Source organism: Equus caballus, chromosome 13 (genome assembly GCF_041296265.1).
Source record: "Equus caballus isolate H_3958 breed thoroughbred chromosome 13, TB-T2T, whole genome shotgun sequence".
Taxonomy (NCBI): Eukaryota; Metazoa; Chordata; class Mammalia; order Perissodactyla; family Equidae; genus Equus; species Equus caballus.
This window is the reverse complement of record NC_091696.1, coordinates 34,415,707-34,443,317: the sequence shown is the minus strand read 5'-3', so window position 1 is coordinate 34,443,317 and position 27,611 is coordinate 34,415,707. Positions and strand designations below refer to the sequence as shown.

Here is a 27,611-nt window from a genome sequence, read left to right as displayed (position 1 = left end):
GCTCAGTTACATAGTAACTGCTCACAAGATGGTAGCTTTATTTCTTATTGCTGTTATTCTAATTATTAGACAATACACATTTGATAAATGTACATATGGCTGTTATATTTAAGATAAAGTTCATGCACTGTAAGGAACTGGTGATTTAACATTTGTCACACGGCCAACATCATGTTAGGCACTTTACATATGTTGTCTTCGTACTCTATGGGGCAAGTGAACAATGTCCACTGTACAGATAAAGAGAAAGCTGGAGATCTGAGAGGTTAAGTTAACTGCTCATTGTTGCCCAGCTAGTAAGTAGTGGAATGAGACTTCAAATCTTATATTGATTTCAAAAGTGGAAACTTTGCTCTCTGCTTCACTTTCCCAGACCCTGCTCCTGATTGCATAGCCCCGCACAAAAGCTTTGCGACTTTTGACGGTAAACCTCTCTTTACATTGCAACCCAGCCCTCCCGACATACAAATATAACCAAAACACACATGTCACAAAATAACCTAGTGGTACCCTGTGCAGGGCACTCTGATAATTTCTATTCCATTCTCTTTCTTTTTGTGTTTTATTAAGTTGATCATGTGGCATAAAGGAATAGCTTGACCCAAGTGGCAGTCTCTAAGGAGAGGTGAAGTCATTCATTCATTTAACAACAGCCTTTGATGGAAGGAGAGAAGGCGGATGTCCTGTAGGTGCTGCCCAAGGACCATAACACACGTCGGTCTCATTGAATCCTAGCAACAGCGCTGTGGTTCAGTTATCATCTCCATTTCTCAGAAAAGGAGACCCAGATGTTTCATAACTTCTCCAAATATACCCAGCTATCAGGAGGCAGAGCTGGGTTTCAGATAAAGTCTCTTTGGAAACATTCTCTGGGCACCTGCTATGTGCTAGTCGTGGCACAGGAATGGGGCTTACACGGCTGAGCAGGACACAGCCCCTGACTTTACGTCTCCCTTGAAAGATGTGTTGAAAAACTTCCCTGAATGGGGTATAGATTTCTTTTTCTGGCCCAAATTCTTTTACTTCTAGATATGCCCTCCTAGCCACTATTTTTCAAACTTTAATAATTCATTTTTTTTCCTGCATAGTCTCTCTGTTAGTTATCTAATGCGGAGTCCCTCAAAATCCAGTGGCTTAAAACAACAATAAACATTTATTATCTCACAGTTTCTGTGGGGCAGGAATTCAGGAGTGGCTTACCTGGGTCGTTCTGGCTTTGGGGTCTCCAATGAAAACTGCAGTTGGGATTGCCAGCTGGGATTGCCATCATCCAAAGATTTGCCTGGGCTGGAGGATCTGTTTCCAAGGTGGCTTACTCGCATGGCTGGGGAGTCGGTGCTGGCTGTTGGCAGGAGGCCTCAGTTCTTCGCCGGATGTACCTTTCTATAGAACTGCTTGACTGTCCCCTGACTTGGTGGCTGGCTTCCCCCAGAGCGAGCGATCCAAGAGAGAGCAAAGTAGAAGCTGTAATGTCTTACGTGACCTAGTCTTGGAAGTCACGCACTGTTGTTTTTACAATACGCTGTTAGTTACACAAATTAGTCCTATTCCTTGTGAGAAGGGACTGCACAAGGACGTGAGCACCAGGAGGTGACAATCACTGGGGGGCCATCATGGAGGTTGGCTGCCACTGCTGCCTATTACCTGTAATATGATTTGCTCAATATTTCCCACTTTTTATTAAAATTAGCTTTGTCCTAAACAATAATATCTATTAAGTCACAAGATTAATGGGCTAATTACATTTTCCGGTACAAATGAATATAAACTTAGAGTTATTAATTAAAAAACAAATTCCTGTACCACCTCCGCTCACTTGCACACCTCCAATGGCACACGTACTACACTTGGAGAAGCAATGGGCCTGGCGAATAAGGGCCTGTCATAGGGTCCTGGTGGTTTTGGTCATAAATCCCAGCTGCTCCCTGCTCTCCACTTGGACCCCAAGAAGCTGCAAGATGTTGATTTTGCTCTTTACTCTCCTCTTCCAGGACCGCCTGTACTTTGTGATGGAGTATGTCAACGGGGGTGACCTCATGTACCACATCCAACAAGTTGGCCGGTTTAAGGAGCCTCATGCTGTGTAAGTGGGAACTTGTGCTTTCCCCTTGGGATGAATGGATGATTGTTAGTTCCCTTGGGTTTTTAGCTGAATAGGGATTGTAAACATCCTTGGCTTCTTCATGAGAAATGTATGGCCAATGGAAAAGGGCATTCTGCTTGATATGGGGTGCATCTTTCTTTCCTGATACCAGCTAAGAACTTGAAGCTTGAAAACCGCACCTGTTTCCTTATCTCTAATTCTTTTTATTTTTAAGATTGGCACCTGAGCTAACATCTGTTGCCACTCTTTTTCTCCTTATTATTCTTCTTCCTCCCAAAACCCCACAGTACATAGTTGTAGGTCCTTCTGGTTGTGCTATGTGGGGCGCCGCCCCAGCGTGGCCTGATGAGCAGTGCCATGTGGGTGCCCAGGATCTGAACTGGCAAAACCCTGGGCCACCGAAGTGGAGCACACAAACCTAACCATTCAGCCGTGGGACCTGCCCCTCCTTATCTCTCATTCTTGCCCCTGACTCTTGAGGAAAGGCTCTACAGCTTCCTTGGAGAATGTCATCGTAGGTTTTGTTTATTCTTTGCTGGAATTTATTAGGAGCTTACTCTGTGCCAGGCCCAGAGAGGTTTTGGAAACTTGCTCAAGATCACAGAGCTGTGTGAGGCAGACCCAGAATTCTGACCCGACTCTCCTTTGCTCATGTTCTCTGTCCTACACCACACTGTCTCTTAGGTGCCCTCATGCCAGGGAGATGAAAGATCAAGCTGCATAGAGGCTGTGCTCTGTGGGGTGGGGAGACTGGCTCCAGGTTCTTGGAAATGTGTTTCCCCTCCTGAGTCCATTCTGTCCCCTTCAGTCCACAAGGCAGCCAGTCTCTTCTTTGTAGCATGCGAATCTCTTCATATTTCTCCCCTGCTGTTGGTGAACAGGAACATGGCAAATCACAGGATTAGCCACAATAACGTCTCCCAGAGAGTTTGCTGAGATCTTATTCTCCCTCTAGAAGGCTCTCAGGGGCTCATATCTAGGACCCCATCCTGTCATTGCAGAGGTTTACTGGCTCCTGTTCAAATCAGCCTTGCCTCTTCTCCTCCCACCTGCCAAGATTGTGAGCACTATGTTCTGATAGGGTTTGCATTCTTGTGCTTCCAAATCATGCCATTCATATATCTTGGCGCAATTCTAATGGGATTATAAGGTTGGGTCTCTTCTTTTATTTCTAACATCTAATTGACTACAGGCCTTAATCCCATTATTACACAAGATGTATTGTCAGGACACTTAACATAGTGCCCAAAGCCCTGCCTAAGCCTGTGGTATAACTGAGCTTTCTGGCTCTCCCAAAACCTCTTTCCTTCTGGGCCTTCATTAAGAGCTTACACATCAGACAGGTGCTGTTTCCAATCCTGGCTGGGCCATTCATTAGCTGTATAACTTGGCCAAATTATTTCATGTCGCCAAGCCTCAGTTTTCTCATTTAAGGAACAGGGAGGTAATAGTAAGACCTACCTTATAGGATTATTATTAGGATTTAATCAGCTAATAACCTGAAATGGTACCAGGTAGATAGTAAGCCTTCAACAGATGGTAGCTGTTATTATTAAGATATTTTAACTTGCTATAGTCTGAAACTGTCCTCCATCCAGTCCATGACACCCCATGGCCTCCCCCACTAAGCGACTACTGAACCTCTGCCCACCCCCAATTTGTCCTTAAGGCAGTCTCATGGCTCTCTAAACCCTATTAATCCGTCCACACTCTCATACTTCATTTTATGAGATGTGTGACTGACCATCCATGGTGGGACATTAATGCCCTACGCCTAGTTCAATACTATATTGAATTCTGAGAGTTGCCAAGCCTATGGTGTCCTTGAATTTCTCCATTGCGTTTTTTTTTTTTAATTTCAGATTTTACGCTGCAGAAATTGCCATCGGTCTGTTCTTCTTACAGAGCAAGGGCATCATTTACCGGTAAGTGAACACTGCTGTGCTTTCCATCTCCTCATCTCCCTCAGCTCCTCCCTTCCCTGGCTCTTCCTTTAACTGCTTTTAAAATTAGAATCCATGCTGGGGGAGGAATCCTCCAGTACTAACTTGGGCATGTGTTCTGCCAGGCAGCATCGCCCACTGCCCTGGCAGAGTTTGGGCAGCTCTATATGGTGATAGAAGATCTCGATGGACTCTGCCACCACTGATGGTTCAGAGATTCAAATGTGAGAGCAATTGCTCTAAGAGAAGGAGGCACACCACTGGGGGCCCAGCACCTCTTTCTCTTGCCTGCGGACCCCACATTTGGGGAGTAAGCAGAGAATCTTGGCTGGCAGAATGTGATGGATCATGTTATTATGAAACAAATTTTTTTTTTTTTTGCTGTGTAACTACAACTTGGAAATGGATCTCTGAGTAGCTTGCCCTAAAAGACAGGATTAAGTTCAGGACTTGCCATTTGCTCGTTTTTGGAGGAGGAAGTGTATGATCATAGCTGTGTGAGTCATCCCATTTTATATTTCATGCAAGGCAGACTGTTGAGCCTGAGGCTGCTATTTGTCAGTGAGTCTGGGGTGTATAATTCTCCTTACACCACATGGATGCAGATGGCATAGACAGTGCAGACTTGGGCTGGTTTGTTATGCAGGAGGGGCTGGCAGGGGCATGGGGTTTCCAAAGGGCACGTGGCACAGGCGAGAGTCTGTTAAAAGATCATGAAGCGCCATAAAGTCCATTTCATTCATTCATTTGACAAGCATTTATCAAAAGCCTACTATGTGCTAGGCACTCTTCTCGGTGGTGGAGATAGAGCAGTGAAGAAGATATACAAAACCCCTGCCTTTGTAGAACTTATATTCTAGTGGTGGGGGTCAGATATGTAAATCATAAAGATATAGTCTGTCAAGTAGATGAGTGCTGTGGAGAAAAATCAAGCAGAGGAGGGGCTGGTGGGTGCTGGGTGGTGGTGGGTTCCCTGTCATTCTGTAGAGAGCATGGGATTAGGGTCTAGAGAGTTAGGGGGACCTCAGAGTCCTGGGCCTCTTGCTGCAACTGAAAGGTATGGGGCTAAAAGGCGTAAGGATTTAGCCCTGGTGGTCTCAAGGCAGATAGGAAGGTGAGCCTATGGGTTCTGGTGGGATGGAGGGCTGGAAGGTGGGAGCCTTGCAGGAAGCCTGCTGAGTCCTGGGGCTCTTTTCACTCTTTGAAGTGGCAATGAGTCCAGTGGGGCAAGGACAATCCTACCCTGAACGCATAGAGTCCCCACTCTCTCTGTTTACTCCTGGTAATGGAAGGATAAAGGTCAGGAAGAGGAGTGTTCACCTGGCACTGGCACATGGGTGATCTCAGTGAAGAAATAGAAACAGAGAGAAGGAGAATTCAAACTGTAAATGCTGTGGTCTTGTGCCTGTGCTTGCCCTCAATGAACACGGCTCACCATGTGAGTGTGAGATGGGCTGGTGAAGCCTCTAATTCCCTCAGTTCCCCCTTCCACTGTCATAGTGGGAGCATCTTGGACCGAATGTAATTCTGGTGTTGAAAGATACACATTATCTTCTGTATGATATGACCCCTAAATTCAAGCCAATGACTTCCGTTGGTGCTTAACCAAAGAAACAGGAGTCATGGGTAATTGTTCACTCAACGTGATTTTCACCTTCTGTGCTGCCACCAGAAGCTACCTCCTATAGAGGATGGGCCTCCCGTAGAATACAACCAGCCACTCGACGATTGCTGAGAAGGTTAAACATGAGACCGCAAGTTTATTGGAAGAAAATCCAGTCCCAGGGGAGGTTCCAGGAGAGGAAATAATTAGACTTCTTGTCAACTTGGTTGGGATTCAGAGCCAAGTTTCCAATCTAGTAAGGAAGTGGATTGGGATCTGGGATCCATGGATCCAGAACGTTGACCATTCAGGTCATAAAACCCAAAGATTAGCATTTCGGGTGCTAAGACCATATCTAACTCCCAAAGCTCTTTCTCCTAACTACACATTCTCCCCTTCTTCCTCCACTATTCGTATGTTTTTTAGGGGACATTTATCACTCTTTTAAGCCTCTCAGTATCTGAACCCCTTTCATTGTATATAGGAACAGAGTCCATCTCTTACTATACAGATGGGAAATACCAGATACTTTCACGGCCTCCCTGCAGCAAGGGCAGGCCCACCGCCTAGGCTCTGACACTTGTCACACTCACTCAAGATGTTGAATCAGCAGTTAGTGACCAAGAAAGCAGAAACTGCAGCATTGAGAGTGGCCACGGCAATCAGGTATATCTAGTTTTCAGAGGCGTGAGGGGAAGCAGTTAGCAGCAACACCCAGAGTCCAGCAGTAGGGCTTCCTGAAACAAAGGGTGATGTTTGTGCCCAATGGTGGTATCAGTGACATCTTCACTGGTCCAGCTCTGTGTTGCCATTAGGTATTATTCCTCACTGGGAGCCTCCAAATCTAGTTCTCTAGCCTCCTTAGAGATTCTGGGAGCTCCCCAATACCCTTTTAAAAATTCCTTTTTAGGTCAAAATAGTTATAGTATGTTTTTGTTGCTCACAGTCAAGACCTTTGGTTGAGGCAGAGTTTTCGAAATTGATAATCAAATGAAAACTATAAAAAAAATTACATGACAGGAGATGTATGGTTTCATAATTTTGTTGAGATTGTCTTCATGGTGGTAAAGTCTCTTAAAATGTCATAAATCCCTCCCTCCTTCATTTAGAGCTTAGTTAATTGGTCAGTTCTTAAGTAAAAGGGGTGAAGAGTTACATTAGAACTGCCCTCTCTGAGGACCGCGGCTGGAGATGTTGGGTTGGGGGAGGACCAAAGATACTTCTAAATTTAGTGTCTGATTTATTGATTGCCATCTCTGACATGTGTGTTGATTTTGCTCTTCATGGATTTCTGAAAATGAAAACAATTGCTCCAGCCCCTTTTTGAAGCAGAAACGAGGATTTATTACATTGAACAGAAGAATGCGGTAGACTATCAAGACACTACTGAGTGACAGTGAATATGACTGGGGTGTCCTCCAGCCCCAAGACCTGCTGGCTCTTGACACCATGACAGATCAAGATTTTATCACTCCCCTAGTTGCCCCAGCTGCCTGTTTTGAGACATGTGGTCAAGCTGAAAGGAATGTCTTGAGTCTCTGTTAATCAAATCACATGTAGACCTGATACGTTTGGGTAAAGTAAGTTGGACTTTGCTGCAAAGTCCAGTTTTTCTAAGTTCCAAGCTGGCATTCAGAGACCACCCATGACTTGTAGGTAATCATGAAGGCTCCATATGGGTAGTACCACGGACAGCACCAAAGAGAATGGAATGTTGCTGTTGGCAAACAGTGGATGCAACTGGGCCTCCCCTTGGATGAAGAGACCTCACAGACACAGATAGGAGATGCCAGGGTATATTTTCAAGTTGTATTCTTTTAGTTGAAAATGATGACAGCAACTCAATTCAAACTAACTTAAGTTAAAAGAGGCATTTTTTGGCTGACAACCAAGAAGTCCAGGGGGCAGATCTGACTTTAGGTCTGGATGGAGCAAGGGGCTCAAATTATAAGTATTCACTTTATCACCCTCTCTCTAGGCTCTGCTTTATCTATTAGCTTTCTTTTCTCCATCTGGTACCCCTGGCACTTCTAGACTTACATTCTGCCACCTGAGCAATCCCAGTGTAAAAAGAGCTCATGTCTTTCCTGATGGTACCAGCAAAAGTGCCAAGACTGATGCTCACTAGCTTTGATTAGCTCATACTGAGTTACGTGTCCACTCCTAAACCAATCACTGTGACCACAGGGTGGGATATTTCCACTGTCCAGGACAGGCCCACAGGACCACTCCTGGAGCCAGGAGTTAGGCTCAACACCACCAACCTTACATGGCTTGAAAATCAGGGAAGGATGGTTCTTCAAAGGAATATTAGGACACCCTCACCCCAAGATGCTAGAATAGGCAGAAACCACAATGTCCACCACCTAGTGAAGACAATTTAAGGTCGAGATCTGAATTGACCAGTAGATCCCCTCACCTCTCGGGAAGTTGCCCTTCTATTAGAATTGAGGAAGTCTGGCCCATAGATCATCGCTATTCATTGGTGCTGAAATACCAAATGTTGACACTGGAGTGGGTAGTTAGGGAGGAGGAAAGTGTATTGATACTGGAGTGACCTGATATGCTGGGAATGTGCAAGGGTCCCCCAAAATATCAAGCTCTCCTCATCAACACAGATGAAATAAAAGAATGAGAGTGTACCACATGTCCTTTAGGTTAATGCTCAAATGTCACCTCTTTGGAGAGGTCCTTCCTGACACCCTGTTTAAAGTGACCTTCCCTAGTTACTCTCTATCTCATCATCATCTTTGTTTTCTTCATACCATACATCAGAACCTATAATAATCTCGCGTACAGATGTGAATACTTAACTATCTTTTTCCCTGTACTGGAATTTAATCTGAACAAGACCAGGGTACTTGTCTATCTTGTTCACAGTGTATAGCTAGCTTCAAGCACAGTGCCTGTCACATAGTAGGTGGGCAAGAAATATTTTTTGATTGAAAGAATCGATGGAAACTCCTGGATCATCTCCTAGGAGCTAGCCTAGGAGGGCTTGGAGTACTTGGAATTAAGTAATGTTCTTTCAATCAGCTTTTTTCTCTGTGATCCTCAGAGATATTAACAAAATATTAATTTTGTGAAAAGTATATCTTCTTATGAAATATAAGGGGTCCTTAAGTTGCAAAAGTCAACTCTTGAAATGCTTCTGGATACAGGATGCCTCCATGGACATTCTGCCCTTTATTTGGCTTTCTGTAGATCTCTCTCTTCCCAGAGCTGCTGTCTCCCTGTGTCCTCGTGAGACTCTTGGCACAGTTGCTCTGTAGAAAAAGAAAAACAACAGAGGTTTGCGGACCCTTCTTCATCTCCCGGCCAGTTTATAAGCTGTTGGAGGGCACTCAACTTTGTGCCCCCACAACATTTAGCACAGTGTTTTATACAAAATGAGTGGTTGTTGGTTGACTTGAAACAAATAGCATTTAATTAAATCCCTAAATTCTTATGTCTGCCGCAGTGACCTAAAACTTGATAACGTGATGCTAGATTCGGAGGGCCACATCAAGATCGCTGATTTTGGCATGTGTAAGGAAAACATCTGGGACGGAGTGACGACCAAGACATTCTGTGGCACTCCAGACTATATCGCCCCTGAGGTGAGAGCTGATGGGATCCCTAACGCATGTCTGCGTTGCCTCGATGTCGCCCTTGTGCTCCAAATGGCCGTGTCGTTGCTGGGGAGGGTCCGGTGGGGGGGGGGGGGGGTACCTGGCAAACAAGCTCAGGCTGGTCCTTCTCCTGTACTTGAAATGATTCCTTTGGGATCACACATGCAAATTAACTTAGCACACATCCAGAAGCTCAGGCCCAAAATATATCAAGGTTTGGGAGAAAATTTAAATAAAACTCAAAAGAACCATCCACACATCAGTAGAATTCTTCATCAAGCTGCTGTGGCTCATGGCCATATGATGCCTCCTGATTATGACATTGAAATGTTTGTTAAAAGCAGGGAAAGAAAGAGAGAGATTGACCCCTTGGGCTGATGTGTGACACAGGGTCTGTGGATAGTAGGTATGCAGTAGCTGTGCTGGACCCTGAGAGTCTTCCTGTGATTAAGCTGTAAATGGAACGGTGAGGATTTTATTCTAACGCCTCCCCCTCCCTTCCCAAAGGAAACGGTCAGTGGCAGAATGGATTTCCCCAACATGTCATGGTACAAAAATTTGTACCAGATGATATCTTTCCTTTTTCTCTGAGTCGGTGCTCAAAAAGGTGGCATTCTGCAATCTGTTACTAGATTTTTTAGGAAAAGAACTGAGGGCGTGGCACAGAGTCTTGGAAATGCACATTCTAGAATTCCTCTCTTCTTGCCTGTCAGTCACTTGGTATGTAATAATGGTGGTGGGAGGCCCAACTAAATAACTTGGCACAAAATTTAAAACCTGCATACTCCTTTACCAAAGCTGTTCCTCCTGCAGGAGCCTAGTGTGCAGGACACACATTCACACACAAGGGTGGAAGGTTATGTGTTCAAAGTTCTTTCTTCATTGCAGCACTGAGTTTTTTTTTTTTTTGGAGGAAGATTAGCCCTGAGATAACGTCCACCACCAATCCTCCTCTTTTTGCTGAGGAAGATTGGCCCTGAGCCAACATCTGTACCCATCTTCCTCTATTTTATATGTGGGACGCCTACCCTAGCATGGCTTGATAAGCATTATATAGGTCCATACCTGGGATCCACACTGGCAAACCCCAGGCTGCTGAAGCAGAGTGCACCAAGTTAACCACTATGCCACCAGGCTGGCCCTGTGATTTTTTAATAATGAAAAATAGGAGACAACCTCAACAGTTATCAGTAAAGGAATGGTTAGCTAAAATATGCTATAGTCATATTACGAAATACTACACAGCCCTTACAAAGGTCAGAATGCATCTGTACGTATGAACGTAAGCAGTGTCCATCAATCACAGAACGGGCGATAGACTGAATTGTTTATAGTGTGGAATACTACTAGGCGTCAATTCGAAATAGTAAGTTAGATATATATGTAGATATGGAAAGATCTTCGAGACATATTCTTAAGAGAAAAAATCACGGTACACAATAATAAATACAATGTGATACCATTTGTGGAAAATAATGACAATGCACAGAACACTGCTAAATGTTTCCTATGAGTATGTATATTTGCATGTAAAAGCATAGAAAATGTGGAAGATTATAGACTGAGTTTATAACGTTGGTTACCTCTGAGGATAAGGGCATGGTAAAGGGAAATTTAGCTCACACTGTAAATAAGTTTTTCACAAGGTAAATGTATTTGTGTATTACTCAAGTAATTAAAAAGTAATCCTTAAAAAAAATTAATTCTTTCTTTTTAGGGCCCAAGGGAGTTTTCCCTATGTGGCATCACTTGGTTTGTTCTCATTGTGTTAATTAGTTAGGACATCAGACACAGTCCCTTGATCTCCACGCGTTCAGTCATCTCTGGTTCGCAACCCTTGCTGCACTTTATGGTCACCTGGGGAGCTTTTAAAGTGTAAGGTGCCTAGGTGTCCCCACAGGTCAGTCGAATCAGAATCTCTTCAGGGTGGGGCCCCTGTCTGTGGTTTCCAAAAGTTCCTGGGGGTTGTGATGCTAGCAAGCCAGAGAAGCCCCTAGGTGTGTTGCTGGTCAAGTGGCGTCTTCCTCAGCCCACTGACTGTAGGAATAAGCTGGGTTTGCCACTAACTGATCACATCACCTCCAGCAACTTCTTTCACTTCCCCAGGCTCTGTTTTCCTTTGTAAAAGGATTAACTTGTCAGGTTGTCACGAGGATCAAATAAGACATGAAGTACTTTAAAAGTGTGAAAACACTTTCAGTGAGAAGCGTTCTCACAGAAAGCTTTCCCTTCAGTCTCCGGCAGTTAATTCTCCTCAGAGGGCGTGTCTGATTTTAGAGTGGAAGCCGAGGTGAGAGATGGAGTTCTGTGAACAGACCTGCACATATAGCCAGGTTTGCTCCAACACATTTGTGGAGTAAAACGAGCAATCACTGAATTAGAGAACTTTCTAGTAATAGCTAAGATTTTGAGGGCATTGTGTGTGAGAGGCACATATTTCTCTTTCATTCTCACAAAACCCTATGACACAGATATCATTATAAACCTTGTTTTGTAGATAAGGAAACTGAAACTTAAAGAAGTTAAATCATTTCCCTCAAAGTCACACAACCAGGAAATAGCAGTCAGGATTCAAAGTCAAGGCTGTTTGACCCTCAAACCTTGACCCTTAACTTTTGCTATATCACCTCTTAACCCCTTTGAACCACTTAGTTTTACACCTGTACCTACTGAAGTTGGATGGTCACACAGCTATTCCAGACTTTGCCATGCTCTGACAATTTGGTAATAAGTGTCAAAAATCTGAAAACTAGGAGCCAGCCCCATGGCTGAGTGGTTAAGTTCTTGCACTCCGCTTCGGCGGCCCAGGGTTTCACTGGTTTGGATCCTGTGCGCAGACATGGCACCGCTCGTCAGGCCATGCTGAGGCGGCATCCCACATGCCACAACTAGAAGGACCCACAACTAAAAATATATAACAATGTACTGAGGGGATTTGGGGTGAAAAAACAGAAAAAAAAATAAGATTGGCAACAGTTGTTAGCTCAGGTGCCAATCTTTAAAAAAAAAAATCCCATTATTATAATTAAAAAAAAATCTGAAAACTATATACCATTTGATCCACCAATTCTACTTCTAGGAATTTCTCTTAAGGAAATAATTGGACAAATGTCCAAACACCTAATCCCAAAGAATATGAATAGTAGCATCAGAAGAAACCTAATCAATTGGGAATTGACAAAATAGATCTTGGTATATTCATTCAATAGAAGGCTATGCAGAGGTAAAAACTGATTATGTTAATGTACAAATATTAGCATAGAAATTTGAAGTGAATAAAATACTTCATTAAAACTCTACATATTAAAGTCTTTATGTGGCACACACATACACGCAGAGCTTAATATTGTATCAATAGAAAAGAATCTAGAAGGTAATAGGCCAAATATCAATCATAACTTTTTTCTCGATAAAGGATTATGGGTGACTTCAATTGTATTCTCTTAGCTTATCTATATTTTTAAAATAAATCATAAAGTGGTAATACATGCTATTACATTTTTTAACTTAAAAAATTTTAATTGTGGTAAAAAAACTCAAAACATAAAATTTACATCCTATCCATTTCTAAGCGCACGGTTCAGTGGTGTTAAGTATATTCACGTTGTTATGTAAATATTATTACTTTTGTAATGAGAAACAAAGACAGTTTTTCTTCTTAAAAAGGCCGCACTCACTGTATGAAAATGAAAGCTAGCACACTGTGCTCAGTGCCTCGGAAAGACCATGTGGCGTCCCCAGATGTTCCCCTGCCTGCAGGTCCCTCTGTAAAGCCTATCCATCTTCCGAAGGTAAAGAAATAGCGGGGTGGACGCCAGACGCCCTGTTCACTCTTGTAGACAGTGGCCTGCATCTGGGACTGTGACAGCCCATTTAACCTGTCACAATAGGCAGGTGGCAGGAAGAGGAAAGAACTCCCACCCCCCGCCCCCAGCGATGCTCCACTCTTATTGTAAAAGACGTGCGCCTTCAGACTCCAGTTGCGACAAAAACCTGCACGCCTCCCTGATGCAGTGCCTTCTGTTTTCCAGATAATTGCTTATCAGCCCTATGGGAAGTCCGTGGATTGGTGGGCATTCGGAGTCTTGCTGTATGAAATGTTGGCTGGGCAGGTAATCGAATTTGAAGTCATTTGTAAGGAAAGTCCTCCCCTCCCCTCATCTATACGGTTTCTTTAGAGCAAAGTGTCAACTTGATCCCAGCTCGTAGATTTGAACTTCTGTAACTTCCACGGCCTTGGGGTTACCCTAATTTCTTGATCATTTTTCCTTGTCTTCTCGCTGGAAGCCCTGGAGTGTGGCCTCACTGGGGGCCCCAGGGAGGAGGGCCTGCTGCTGTGGGATGGTTGGGGAGGTTCAGGCAGGAATCTTTCTCCTCCCGCCCTTGCTTCTGTCCCACAGGCTCCCTTTGAAGGGGAGGATGAGGATGAACTCTTCCAGTCCATCATGGAACACAATGTGGCTTATCCGAAGTCCATGTCCAAGGAGGCTGTGGCCATCTGCAAAGGGGTGAGTGAGCACCTTAAAGCTGGCAGCCCAACCGCCACTTAGAGGGGTACAGCCTGCATCCTGGGCAAGGATGCCCCACCCAGGGAGAACTCCGCCCCTCACCCACTTGCCAACCCAAGAGCTGTGGCAGGGAGCTGCTATCTCCTAGAGGAAAGGGAGCTTTTTTCTAATTTGCACAAAAGCACCGTAGAGGCCTGCCTGCAACAGCGTCTTGCTGCTGGCTGGGCTCCAGCCTCCAGCCCAGCACAGGAGATTGCTTATTGAATGAATGAGGTAGGAAGCACAGAGACTCTGCCAAAGAGCTGGAGCCCATGGGAAGGTGCGCGAGAGGTCTGCGGCCCGAATCCGTCAGCCCCCACCCCCACCCCGCTCTGCCGCGTGTGTGGGTAGTTAATACTAACAGCATGTAACTTTTGTCCTAAGACAATATGAAGCCATATTGAGTTTAAGGGATTCTCTGGATCAGGCGACCCAAATTCAGTGTCTCCCCACCCAACACACAAACGGCTGAATAGCACGCTCCTTTGTACACATGCAGTGTATGCAGATCGCACCCACAGAGAAAGCAGGACACAGGTTGAGGGTACGGATTGCTTGTTATGCGGCTTGTGTTAGGCCAGGCCGTGCTCGCGGTGACCTGGGTGAGTCCCTGGAGATCAGTGGTCCTCACCTTTGGTGCTGTCAGGATGACCTGAAGTCGGAATGCACATACTTCAGCCTCGCCCCAGAGATTAAGTCTGGGCATCTGCAATTTGAGAAAGTCTCCATGTGGCTTGAAAGCCACTGCTTTTAAACGTATCCTCCAAATGTGGTAACTTTTCAACTCTGATGAAAGTGTGAAAGCATCGCGGTGAGACCCCCAGAGCGTGCGGCCCAGCGATGCTGCCTCTCTAAAGCATTCCCTCCCCCCAGTCACTGGTGCAGGTGCGTTCCCAAGGTCGCGGCATGGCTCTGCTCTCCCAGTGGGTGCCGCCTGTGTGTCCGAATAAACCACACGCACAGGGGCTGCTGGTCCTAGATCCTCGGGGTCCTTGCAGGTTTCCTAATCCCCGACCCAGCCCCGTTCTTCCCGGTTCGTCAGATGCCATGTGAGCTGGTTTGGGAGAAGAAAAGCTGGAAGATTCAGGCGGTTGGTAATCGCTGGGCCAACCTCTCAGTCTAGAAGCCCCTCTCACATCGCCTGAATTCCCACTGTTAGTGAGTCGCCTGAGCTTTGTGTTTCAGCTGCAGAGGTTACGATGCAGATATCCCTGGGGAAACCACATGTGAATTAGTCTCAATGCATAACCTCCTAAAATGAATTGGTTGAAAATATTTTCTTTGAGAGTATGAGGCAGGGAGAGGGAAAATGAGAAACAGAGAGTGGAGACCCAGGGGTTCCCTAGGAACTTAGGCAAGGCCCTTGGAAAAAATGAGGGCACAGACTCAAGCCAGTGCAGACCCCTGTAGACATTTTAAGGAGAGGCGAGGGAGGAGGCCGTATCCTGAGCTTTGAGTTTGTTTAATAATTACCAACATTTTAAGATCAGGGGATTTCCCAAAAGCATTCAACTTTCCAGTTTCTCTTGAAAAATGCAATCTCACCAAGGCCGGCCTGGTGGCACAGCAGTTAAGTTCGCATGTTCCACTTTGGTGGCCTGGGGTTCGCCAGTTCGGATGCCGGTTGTAGACATGGCACTGCTTGGCAATTAGAGGAAGATGGGCATGGATGTTAGTTCAGGGCCAGTCTTCCCCAGCAAAAAGAGGAGGATTGGGGGCAGATGTTAGCTCAGGGCTAATCTTCCTCAAACAAAAAAAAAAAAAGAAAGAAAGAAAAGAAAAATCCAGTCTTACCACGTGGTCTGTCATTCCTGCAAAGCATCACTCAGGCAGGTTAGAAGCAAATCACTTAGCCTGGTGCTCTGCTCCAAAACCCTTAGGCTATTGTTATTACTAATACTAATGTTGGCAGGACTGTGTTACACGCCAGGCTTCTCTTGCCATTTGAGTTTGCATCCCCTGCAACAGGAATTTTAAAAATGAGCGATTTTCCAGACCAAGAGACCCTTTGCACCTCTCGGCCCTTCCCCTTTCTAGGTGTGTGGTCTTGAGCAAGTTCGCATCTCCAGGCTTCTGTTTCTTTATCTCTAAAAATGGAGTCATCATACTCATTGATCAGAGTTTTTGAGAGCATTAGATGAGGTAACATAAGAGAAATGTCCTTGTGTGGTGTTGACACACAGTAGGTGCTCAATACACGCTCAGGATCTTCTCCTTCACAACTCTGCCCGGCCTGGGCAGCTGGGGTTCTAAGTGGGTCATGGAGGAGAGAGGATTTTCCAGGTCAGCTACATTCAGCTTCAGCTCCAATTAGCAGTTTCCCTGGTCCAGCAGATTTCTATTAATTTAGGACCCGTAACCTTCAGGATTAACTGGGGTGGCTTTCTTACTGTTGGGTTTGGGGACCTTTCTGAGTTGAGTGGGCTGAGTCCAGTGTGGGCTCTTTCTTCAAGGTTGATGCCCCAAAGAAGGGTGATGCTCAAGCGAACAGCCAAATGCGTCCTCCTCCACAGCGGGCCCCAGGGGATGCGTCTGGGATGTGATCAGAGATCGGAACAGTGATTAAATCCAGCTGTCTGCGTGGCTTCAGGCATATCAGCGGAGCGAGGGGCTGGGCACACTCGCGTTAGTGCTGGATATTTCTGCAGTGGCTTTTCTTTGCTTGGCATCCTCCTGCTTACACGGAAGTTGAACTAGGTTTTTGAAAACAGTCCCATTCCAAATGAAAATGTCTTCTATATCCCCATCCCATTGAAGACCCCATTTTCTACCAAAAACAAGATTAGTATAACTTTGCTCACGTTGCCACTCCCACTTTGAACAAATTTAAAGCAGACAGAAGCCAAATTGGCCACACATCAGTGTGAAAACAAGCAAAGGCTGTAGAGGACAGAGCTGTAAGAACTCCAGATCTGTGCAAAGCATGACCCTGCTACGTTGCTGTGTGACCTTGGGCAGATGACTACTTCTCCGGACCCAATTTCTTTATCTGGAAAATGAAGACAGTAGTTGCTGAGGCTTTAAAGTGTGGTTGTAAAGATGAAAGAGTGGTGAATAATGGCTGGAGAGCCTTTGACACAGAGCCTGGGCACATAGGAAGCGCTCAGTACACGGAAGCCATTATTGATATTCTTAGTAGTCAAGACTTCTCAGCCCTTTCTTTCCTGCATCCTAGTCCTACACAAATCTCAAGGCTTGGCCCAATTTGCTTGCCCTCCATAAACCTTTCCTCACCAAGCCAAGCCACAAATATCTCTGGGGAAACCACATGTGAAGAGCTCTCTGAGTTCTCTTAAAAGCCCAAGTTTTGGAGCTGTCTCGGAGTCCTTGCTAGTTGCTTAACCTCTCTGAGTGTCAATTGCCTTGTCATTCCAATGGCAAAAATAATGCACCAACTCCTTGGGTTATTGTGAGAATCAGATAAGATCGTGCATGTAAATAAAGAAGTAGCTTAGAACCTAATGCCCAATTATTTTTTCCCTTGGAACATAAAGCATACACAGAAAGTATGTGCTTGTGTATATGTGTATGTAGGGGGTAGTTTCTGATGACAAATTATCTTGTAAGCAAGAATCAGGCTAAGCTGAATGTCCAGTGGAGTAGGTGTGAATTGCTGTTTGTCTCTTCCCCATAATTCATAAATCCTAGCAAAAATCTAAGGCTTCTAACGTCACGGCTGCTTGGTGTCAAGTCAACTTGGGGAATCTTCTTGGACTTTTATGTTCTAATCACTTTTGCTTCCTCTTTTGATGTCCTCTTGTCAGGATATTTTTTTAAATCATCAACTCCTCCGTCTTTCCTCTCTGTGTATTTGCTGAAGTCTTGAGATCAGAGATATTTTCATGCTGCTTTGGATTCATTTACAAGAGGAAGCGTGTCTGGTTTCATCTTGGAGCATCTATTCATCTTGTTCTTTAGCACTGACTCAGAGACCCAAAGATGCAGGGTTTTGATAATTAAGTAATTTAAATGGAACACCAAAGAAACCTCAGCAGAGTTTAGTGTAATGTGTGATACAAGAGAAATGAGCTGGGCTAGGTTTTGACTATTTAATGAGCTTTCAGAAAGTAATTACTTGAAACTTGGGTCCATTTCACTAATATTTTTTCTTCTGTTTTGTCATTTTCACAAGCCCTTTACTGAGAAATGCAAATATTTTCTGAATGAATTTGGCCTTTGCCTTGGTCACACTCCAGTGTCCTTGTGGTGGGAGGAGGGGAATTTGAAGATTTTGAAACTGTTCTCATTAAATGCACCAGTAATTGCATAAGACTCATTCCTAAATCAAAATGCATTGTGTAACATTTCTAACTTGAAGTTCAAGGCCACCTTCAGGCTTAGGTTTGATTCAACACAGAGATCTTGCTCTGGGACAAGTAGCAGCAGGTGCTATCGTTGGGTCCTCCTATTATGAAGACCTGGCTAGGAAATTATCACTGGGATGAGAAGCAAAAAATAAAAATTAGTTGCGACTCTTCATTGTGCTTTCTTCCCTAATTCATTGGAGTAACCATTTCTGAGTGTCTCACATTTCCTCTTCTGAAGTTCATTAAATTCAACGTTTCTCTTTCTCTTGAAGCTGATGACCAAACACCCAGGCAAGCGTCTGGGTTGTGGACCTGAAGGCGAACGTGACATCAAAGAGCATGCATTCTTCCGGTATATTGACTGGGAGAAACTTGAACGCAAAGAGATTCAGCCCCCGTATAAGCCAAAAGCCGTAAGTAAACTGTTCTCTCTGACTGTTGGGTACACACGCATAACCCGCTCTTTCCCTCTCCGATTGTGTGTGCCATCCATGCTCTCTGAGGGGCAGATGCTGATGCCTCTACTTGAATATGTCTGTGAGTGCTCACGTTTATGCACGAAGTCACTGGGTACAAAAATGAAGATCTCCATTCACACAGCCCAGCCTCTGTAAATGCAGAAAAGACAATTGAATATCGAGTTTTTGTTTTGTTGATTGAATTATTGTAACTGTCTTAGCTGGCAACTTTTTGGGAACGGTTCTTTGGTGAGCAGAGTTCAGATCCATTTTTGGACTATGATAAAGAATCTAATTTTGCCCTCGTTCTTTCCTTGGTTCGACTGTGTCATGGTTTCTTAATAGTGACATTGAAAAGGTCATGTTGTTTACCTCAACAGTATTTAAATTTAATTCTGAAACATACACTACGTCTGAGTCAGTAAATAAGACAGCAGCACCAGCCGGCTCCCGCCCAGGCGAAGCGGGATGGAGCAGAAGCTGGCGTGCTCCGAGATCTCCTGGAGGCTCTGGGTGTAGATGTGGCTGCGTGGTACCTGTTAGAATGGAAGAAGAAGTCTCACCTTTCCCCTAGTCGTGTGCACACGGAGGGTTTTCCATCCCCCAAGCCTCAGGGCGGGGGAATACTTGTCAGCATGAGGGAGGAGGAGTTTGCACCTCAGTAATCACAACTGCAATGATGCCGCTGGGCGATGTTTCTTTGTAGATTAAGTACAGCGGAGACCTCGTGACTTTATTAGGGGCTGTAAAAGTGCCGTTGGCGGCTGAAAAGTGAACATAAACACTGTCGACGAATCCTGACGTTGTAAGGGTCTCGGGTGTTAAGATGAAGAAAATGACGACGATAAGGGTAGTTATTTTGATATTACTATTATTAATTTCTTGGCCACTTATTATGTGCCAGGCACCATGTTAAGCGCCTCACATGTAGCATCTAAATAAATCCTCGCAACAACCTGTTTGGCAGGTGCTGTTATTCCACGGAATGGAAGAAGAAATAGAGGCTCAGAGGGGTTATGTGCTCTGTCCAAGGTCACTCAGCTAGTGTGTGATGAAGCAAGGATTCAAATCCCAGACGGTCGGACTCCCTTAGAGGCAAACCGGAATGCCCAGGGGCAAAGGGCGTGTAGCTTAAGAAAGCTTCTCAGATGATTCTCCCCTCTCCCTGGTGCTGCACTTTCCCTCCGTCCCGGGTGATTAGAATCGCAGCTGTACAGCATCCTTCATGAGTGCTGTTTCTCTCTGACACTTCCTGGTGTCAGGAAGCCAGGTCCTAGACAGGCAGCCAGATCTGCTTCATGGCCCTTCTAATTGTTGCAGACTCATATTGATATCAAATCAGCCTCCCCAGAACTGCCACCACGGGGTCCTGTTCTGTCAACCAGAGCCTCTTTCTCTGTAGGGCATCCTTCAGACATTTGCAGATGCTGGTCTTAGATCCCTGAATCCTGTGATTTCCAGGCTAAACACACCCCTACACACACACACGCAAGCATGTTCCATATGACGTCGCCTCCAGATGCCTATTTCTCTCCAGGTAATCAACATCCCTCTTAAAATACAGACACAAGATTGAGCACAGTATTCCTAACAGCGTCTGGCCCTCAGTGAATACAGTGGGTCCAATAAACAATCTCTTGATTATTGTGGAGCTGGTGAGCTTGGACGAGTCAGTTCTCCTCTCTGCTCCTCTGTTTCATCATCTGTAACACAGCAATGATGATGGTTTCTCCGTCAGAGGATCATTATGATGCATAAAGCTCTCAATACATGCCTGGCACATAGTTGGCACTCTAGGAGAGTTAATTGTTTTTGTTAGCAGTGTCACACCTTGATCAATGTCTCAGGTGCAGAGTCTTTGAGGGGCAGAACAGTGTCGAGTCCTGCTGACACTATTCTGTAAGATAATATCCGTGTGTACACTTGGGCTTGGGGAGGGGCCCTGCACGTCACAGGCAGTATCATCGCTTTCGTTGAACCATTTGGATAAGGATCCAAAGGCAATCTGGAAGAGAAGAACGGCTTCTCTAGTCAGGAAACTGGGATCTCGGAGGTGGGGTATACAACTCATTTGGGTTTTGTGGGGCTATTCATGAGGTCTCAAAACGTGGACCTCCCCTGCTCCTCACTTGCCAGAGGCAAGATGCAAATGCTCCTGTCCCCACAGTGTTGAATCCAGTGACATTTGGGGTTCATTCTCTAGTTGTAGAACTGTGGTTTTCAAAGTGTGGTCCTCAGACGAGGAGCATCACCTGGGAGCATCAGACGCTCTGAGGGTCTGGCCCTCCAGGTGAATCCAATCACACTCCAGGTTGAGAATTCCTGCTGGGGAGCTGACTGTTAAAAGCTCAGTCAGGGAAGCTTAGCGAAGGCCAGAGGAATGTGGCAAGGAAAAAGCTCTTTAAGAGGAAGACACTGCTTCTTGCCCAGCCTGTGGTCAGGGGCGGGGGGGGGGGGAGGGGGCGTAGCTTCCAGGAACAGGTCATAAACTCAGATGCCTAAGAGGCCAGGCAGGTAATGTAAATGAGGGAAGAGGCAGACTGGAGAGCTGACAAGCTATCTAAAAGGCTCAGGGGGTGTTCATCTCCAGCTGAACAGTTGGAAAATCTTGTTGATCATTACTAATTACCATAATCTTTTTATATTATCCGTGGTGAGAATAGCTACCTTTTTCTGAGCACCTTCTGTGACCCAGGCACTGGACTGCCAGGTTGGCCCTGCCGGGATGCAGGCTCTCCATTGCTCCGTCCTCATCAGGATTTTTATATGAACTCTCACTCTTTTTTGATAGACCAGCAGCAAAGTTTTAAAAATTAAACACAGTTCAGGCCCAACAAAACACACCCATGAGCCCTATGTGGCCGTGGACTGTCAGTTTGTAACCTCCGGGGTAGTCATTACTCAAAGACAGGTTGACATTTAGCCAGTTCCCGTTAGTACTGGTTATTTATAACCAGAGTCCATTCTAATTGATGAAATATTTTGAATATTCTTGCTAAGCGTTAATGAATATGAAAGGTCTAGCCAGTGCCTGGCTCAGAAGGTGCTCAGGGAAAAGTAGCTGTTCTTATGGAGAATATAAGATCACAAAAATTAGTGATGATCAACAGGATCCTTCAAGTGTTCTGCATTTGACGTGGTTTCCAACCAGCCAATGCTCGAATCCCCTCACGTGGGTTTGACAATGACTTTTAGAGTACAATGACTGGGCTGCCCTATATACTTCAAGAAGTCCTGCCTCCGGCTCCAGGGCAAGAGGTGCTGCCCTTGATCTTCTTCGACTGAATTAGAAATAATAATAATAACGGACACACCACCCACTCGTTCGATTCACCCTGTGCCTGTGCCTTTCACAGAGCGAATGCTGGCTTTAGAGCCCCCCAACCCAAGGATTTCACATTTCCTCTCCCCCACACCTTCCCAGAGGCCCGAGGCGAGTGTGTGCAGAGTGCCGTGTGCTTGCGGGATATAAAAGGCATGTCTGTGTCTGTCACCGTGCTCCTGATTCATGTGTGCTGTTAAGTAGAGTGCAGGAGAGAAAAAACACGGGGCAGCAACAGAGGATGGTACTCCCACAGCACTGAAGGGTGCTGTTATTGGAGGTTCATTAAAATCATTTTAAATGGATTTTTAAGTTGTTCTCAGTGCCATCTTTCATTATGGCAAAGAGCTGTTCTCAGAGTGTCGTTCAAAGCTACGGAAATACACTAGCTTTGGTGTATGGTTTCAGGGTACAAGAGTAATTTTTTTTCAAGTGTATCTGATTGTGTCGCTCTCTTGCTTGAAGCACCCCCCGCCCCCCGCTTCCCCCAGGATAGATAATGTCTATGTTCCTTCACAGATATGACTTTTGGGGTCTTCCAGGTTCCAGCCTCTGCCCCCTCCCCAGCTTCAGCTCCTGACAAGAGCCAGCATTTCTGAGCTTCTTTCAGTTCCTCAAACATGCCCTGCCTTCTCGTTTCTTCCCGGCTTGGTCCGTGCAGAGCCCTCCACCTGGGATGCCCAAAACCCTTCCCATGCTCCCTCCACCCTCGCCCCTCCTGGTGCCTGCTCCTTCCACCTCATCAAATCGGTAGAACGTCACCCCTCAGGGAGGCTCTTGTTTCCTGGTTAGGGATCCTTGCTAGTGTCCTCTGCACAAACTCATCACACGTTGTCGTAATTACTTGTTCAATCTAATGTCGGTCTTTTTGACTAGTGAAAGACTGTGTCTGTCTTTTTCAGTGTCAAATCCCAGTGCTCAGCATAGGGTTTAGCCTATAACAGGTGCTTAATAATTTTTACTGAATAAATGAATGGCTATAAAATAGGGTGCTGCGATGCACTGCGCTGAGAAACAAGGAATTCTGGAGGGATATATATTAGAGCACGGCGTGTTTTTCTCATGTACGGCAGGGTGTCTCAGATAAATTGGTTGTTGTGTAAGTTACTACCCTATTTATAAAGGGCTATAATTTGGGTGCTGAATTGTATCTGTCAGGGCATCGTGCGGTTGTGCGGTGTGTGCTGGTGGAGTGCTGGTGAAGAATCTGAAGCTGTAACGCAGGCATCGGTGGACTTTGGCTGGAGAGGGCTGTGACTCCTGCAGTCTGCCATTGCCCTGTCTGATGCCACGGGGGCCGTGACATAGCCTAGCAGAGCTTCTGAAACCGTAATGTGCACACACGAGTCACTTGGGCATCTGAGTAAAATGTGGATTCTGACTCAGCCGGTCCGGGGTAGAGCCAGAGATTCTGCATTTCTGACATGCTCCCTGGTGGGAGGATGCTGCTGGACCACGGGCTACACTTCGCATAGCTGAGGCTCGGTCTTGGTTCTGCGGGGTGCCGCAGGCTGGTGAGTTGAATGGCAGATCCTCTTGTAGTCGGTGTGCCATGTAGGATGGTGAGGGCTGTACTGAAGGGGTATATAAGCTTTGGTACAGAACATGCTGGTGAATGTGGTTCAGGGCACACAGCAGGCTGTTGTGGGTCAGTGTATGGTGGGTGGGAGGTGCTAGTTTGTGTGCTGAAGGGCAGAGTGTGTGGCTCAGTGCCTGGTGGAGCAGTGGGGTGAGAAGTAGTGTATTCCAAATTGTGTCCTCTGGTGCGGCCGTTGCCAGATGCCATGGGCCATCCATTCAGTAGGTGTTTATTGAGATTAGGTACCGTTCTAGGTGTTGGGGACACAGCAAGAAAAATAATAAAAATCTCTGCCTTCGTGGAACTTATATTCTAGAGGGAGTGGGCAAATAGTAAACATAGAAATCAGTGTGAATATGTTTGAAGTCGATAAGCATTATGGAGGGATGGGGATTGAAAGAGCCAGGTCAGGGAGAGGTCAGTTTTAAATAGAGTGGTTGGAAAGCCTCACTGAGAAAGTGACATTTCAGCAAAGGTGGGAAGAAGGTGAGAGAGTGAGTGAGCCATGTGTCTGTCTGGGGGGAGGGTGGCTCAGGTGGTAGTAACAGGTGCAAAGGCCCTGAGGCAGGAGCTTGCCTGGCACATTCAAGGAAGAACAAAGAGTCCAGGTGGCTGAGCTGAGTGGGCAAGGGAGACAGTAAAAGGAGGTGAGATCGGAGAGGTCACGGGAGGGGCAGATGGTGCAGGCCACTGTAGGATCTTTGGCTTTTACTCCAGCTAAGATGCACAGCCATTGGAGGGCTATGAGGAGAGAAATAGCTTGTTCTGACTTTGGGTTTTAAAAGGATCACTCTGACTGCTGTAGATCCAAGAGTGAGATGAGGGGACTGGCTCCGAGGCCTCTGCAGTAATCCAGGAGGGAGGTGGTGGGCACTTGCACAGGATGGAGCTGCTTCAGAGCCGCTGGGTTGTGTTCACCTTGGCGTCCCCAGCCCCTGCCCGGTTCCTGGTGCCTTGCAGGCGCTCAGGGATTACCCCCTGGGACACGAAGGCTGGATGAAGGAGAATCCCTGCAGACGGCCCGCAGAGTTGCCCCTGGAGTGTAACGTGTGCTGGCCAAGCACTGGTCCCGGTGAAGAGCAGGGTGAACCAAAGGAATGGGTTGTCGTGAAAGCTTCCAGAGTTCAGAGTGCTGGCTTGCAGGGCCCAGAGCAGGGCGTGGTGGTGCCATGGGTTGTCTTTCCTCCTGTCAGCGTAAATTATATGGCACTGTGGGAGGTTCCACGTGCCCAGGGCTGTAGCCGGAAGTTCCCTTGGTCTGGGTGATCGGCTCCAGATTTGGCTGTGCTGTACCTGAGGGTGCATTGAGGGCACACCATAAGCGAGCATGTTTTATTGAAGAATTTGTGATATGTGGTGGTATCATGTCACAGTACAAGATATACTGGCGTAGTATGTTTAAGTTGAACTGGCTGATAGAGATTTTGATGGCATTCCTATGTTATTATAAAATTGCCTCAGGGAAGTCCAGGAGTGTCCATAATGCAGGGCTCGCTGTGAAAACGAAGTAGGGACACAAACCTTGAGCTCAAGGCTCCAGCTGCCCTGAGGAGGCAGCCCTTGCATCAACTCACCCAGCTGGCAGCGTAGATGCAGCACATCAAAGGGTGAGAGAAAAGTGACCAGATGACAAGGATCCCCTGCTTCCTTACAGTCCATGGAGTCTTGACTCAACACACGCTAGGGTGTGTGTTCAGCGACCTGCCCACTATGAAATTGGCTCGGCTGTTCTAAAATGTGATCAATGCGATGGCCAGTTCACTGGCCAGACAAACGCCAGCCCCACCTGTGCAATGGACCGATTCCAGTCATCTCTGCTCTGGTTACCTATTCTCATCTTCACTTGACATGCAGCCCCGTAGAATTTTGAGGCATCTGCATATCAGGAAAGCTTTGGCATCTTGCAGTCTAAAAGAGTGCAAAAGAGCAGGGCCCTTGTCTCCATTCTGCTTTCTTCCAGCTTTTCATTTAATCTCGTTTCCGAAATACTGCCTAGGTTATCTAACCACACACCGTTGCCCGCATCCTCGGGGAGCCTCCGTGCTGAACTGCTTCGGAAACTAAACCGTGCTCGCAGGACTGGCTTTCTCGGTAGTTCTGTCATCTGAAAACATTGTTTATGTAGCTGAGGTCAGAAGCTTAAGTGCTGCTTTAATGACCTGCAGTTCTGTTCATGTGACATTCTCCTCCAAACTCAATTGCCCTTTACACCGTAGAGTAAGTGTCTCTGTGTGTGTGTCTGAATGTGTGTTTGATGTGCTGACATTTCTGAATCGAAGCCACAAAGCGTGACCTTTGTATGTTTGCTATTAAAGCTCCGAATTCGAAGCTTAAGAAAGGGATCTAACTTTTACTTAATATGATTTATTTAAGAATAGAGCCCAGCTCCCCCAAAGTACCAAATGCTCGAGAGAACAATACCTTTCTGAAAATTGGGATTTAGCATAATTCTCTTAAACCCTATACTATTCGAATATATTGGAAAAAATATTGAGTTCTCGTCTGTGCCAGGCTCTGTTTTAACCGCCTCTCAGGCATTACCTCATTTAATTCTCACAACTCTATGAGGTAGGTGTCATTGTCACCATAGTGCAGATAAGGGCATAGAGCTGGGAAAGGTGAGGACGTTTGCTCATGGTCCAGCGGCTGGCAGTTGGCAGAGCCAGGACTTGACCCCTGGGCTCCATACTGCCCAATATTCTTAGAAAGATTATTCGAAGCCCGTGGAGCCCCTTTTAAGGTTTGTGATTGCGCTCCTGGGAGAAGCCATGATAACACCATCTAATGGTGTCTGTTACATAATAGAAAGAGACTAAGTATTCTTACAATTCAAATGATCTTCAATTTATTTTAAAATATTGCAACAAACAAGTAGCATATTCACACCTTTTACAGTTCACTGGCAGGATTTTGAAAGATGCAAATCTCACTTGTTCCTTAAGGCTTTGATTTTGAGGCTGACAAAAGCAGCAGACGTTGAATAACGCCTGGAAGCAGGGCATGGCAGCATCTGAACCGAGGCACTCACAACGGGCTCATTAAGGAGTAGACGTTTCCCTACTTGGTTTGTTTTGTTCTTTCGGTTATGCAGAGAGTGGAGTTTGCAGAGATTGTAATCAAAATATTAGCTACATTTGTACACTGACTAACAAATAGCCAAGAGTCGTTTAGGACGCATAGCCTGGAGTCTGTCTCTTTCTCTCTCTTTCCGTCTGTCCACCGATCCACAGAGAAGCTATTTAAACTGCAGATCAAACAAGCTCCTTTCGGATGGTTCGAATTGGCACATTCCTAGGTCAAGGGAAGTTCCTAAATCACTTACCAGGTGTGTGACTTTGAGCTGTCCCCTGGCGGAGAAGCCAACAGTTTGAGTTGAAATGGGAGACAGGAAAGTCACATGCTGGGAGAGAGCATGAGACTGTTAGGTTACGTCTGGCAATGACCACTGAAATATAACAGAAGTCAAGAATTGAAAGATACCTTTGCAGTAGAATTCAACTCCATCATATAGATGAGCAAGCAGAGGCCCAGAAATTTGCCTCAGTGATTTACGCCGGGAATATAACAGAACCAGGGCGAGAAAACTGACACTCCACTTAATGGATGCAGGACTTTATTATGAACGCTTTGTAACAACAACAATAAAATGGGTCAGTTCTATTAAATTATTCAATTTTGCTAGAGAGCAGAGCACTCTATCTATTGTACTAATTTCATTTCATCCTCCCAACAACCCTGTGAAATACATGCTGTTATTACTTCCCCTGTACACTTAAGGAAACAGGCCTAGAGAGGTTAACTATCTTGCCCATGGTCACACAGCCAGTAAGTCCGAGTGCCAATTTAATTTAAAGTCCTATTTCCAAAGCCTGTACTCTTGGCCGCTGCAGAGTTTCTTCTCTCTTCTTCCAAACTCAGCTGCACATATGTGGGATTTAAACTGCTCTTGGTCCAGTCCTGAGTTTAAATACTTTCCTGGGGGATGGGCTCTGTCGAGTGAATGTCCGTGAAGTCCAGCTTCTCGGATTCTGCCATCAGCCCTGCCCAGGTTGTAATTCTTATCACAATGCCCCAGAATTGACCAAAGGGGAGGAGAACTTGAGGAGATGAGCAGGTGGGTCCAGGGAGACCGGGTCA

General features: G+C 45.7%; 1 protein-coding gene and 1 long non-coding RNA gene across 3 annotated transcripts in view; one reads left to right on the top strand and one right to left on the bottom strand.

The window, feature by feature from the left end:
* Window positions 1-27,611, top strand: part of PRKCB (protein kinase C beta) — a 304,436-nt gene that overhangs the window by 260,293 nt on the left and 16,532 nt on the right. For both annotated transcript variants that reach the window (XM_023616107.2, XM_023616108.2), the window contains exons 11-16: window positions 1,992-2,083; window positions 3,967-4,029; window positions 9,111-9,249; window positions 13,293-13,373; window positions 13,662-13,769; window positions 18,388-18,528. In XM_023616107.2, coding sequence (XP_023471875.1) covers window positions 1,992-2,083; window positions 3,967-4,029; window positions 9,111-9,249; window positions 13,293-13,373; window positions 13,662-13,769; window positions 18,388-18,528 — 624 coding nt within the window. The remainder of the gene's footprint in view (window positions 1-1,991; window positions 2,084-3,966; window positions 4,030-9,110; window positions 9,250-13,292; window positions 13,374-13,661; window positions 13,770-18,387; window positions 18,529-27,611) is intronic.
* Window positions 7,433-9,900, bottom strand: LOC138917156 (uncharacterized). Its single transcript, XR_011424714.1, has 2 exons — window positions 9,826-9,900; window positions 7,433-8,916 (listed from the first exon to the last, which is right to left on the bottom strand). It is a non-coding gene; the product is annotated as an uncharacterized lncRNA (long non-coding RNA).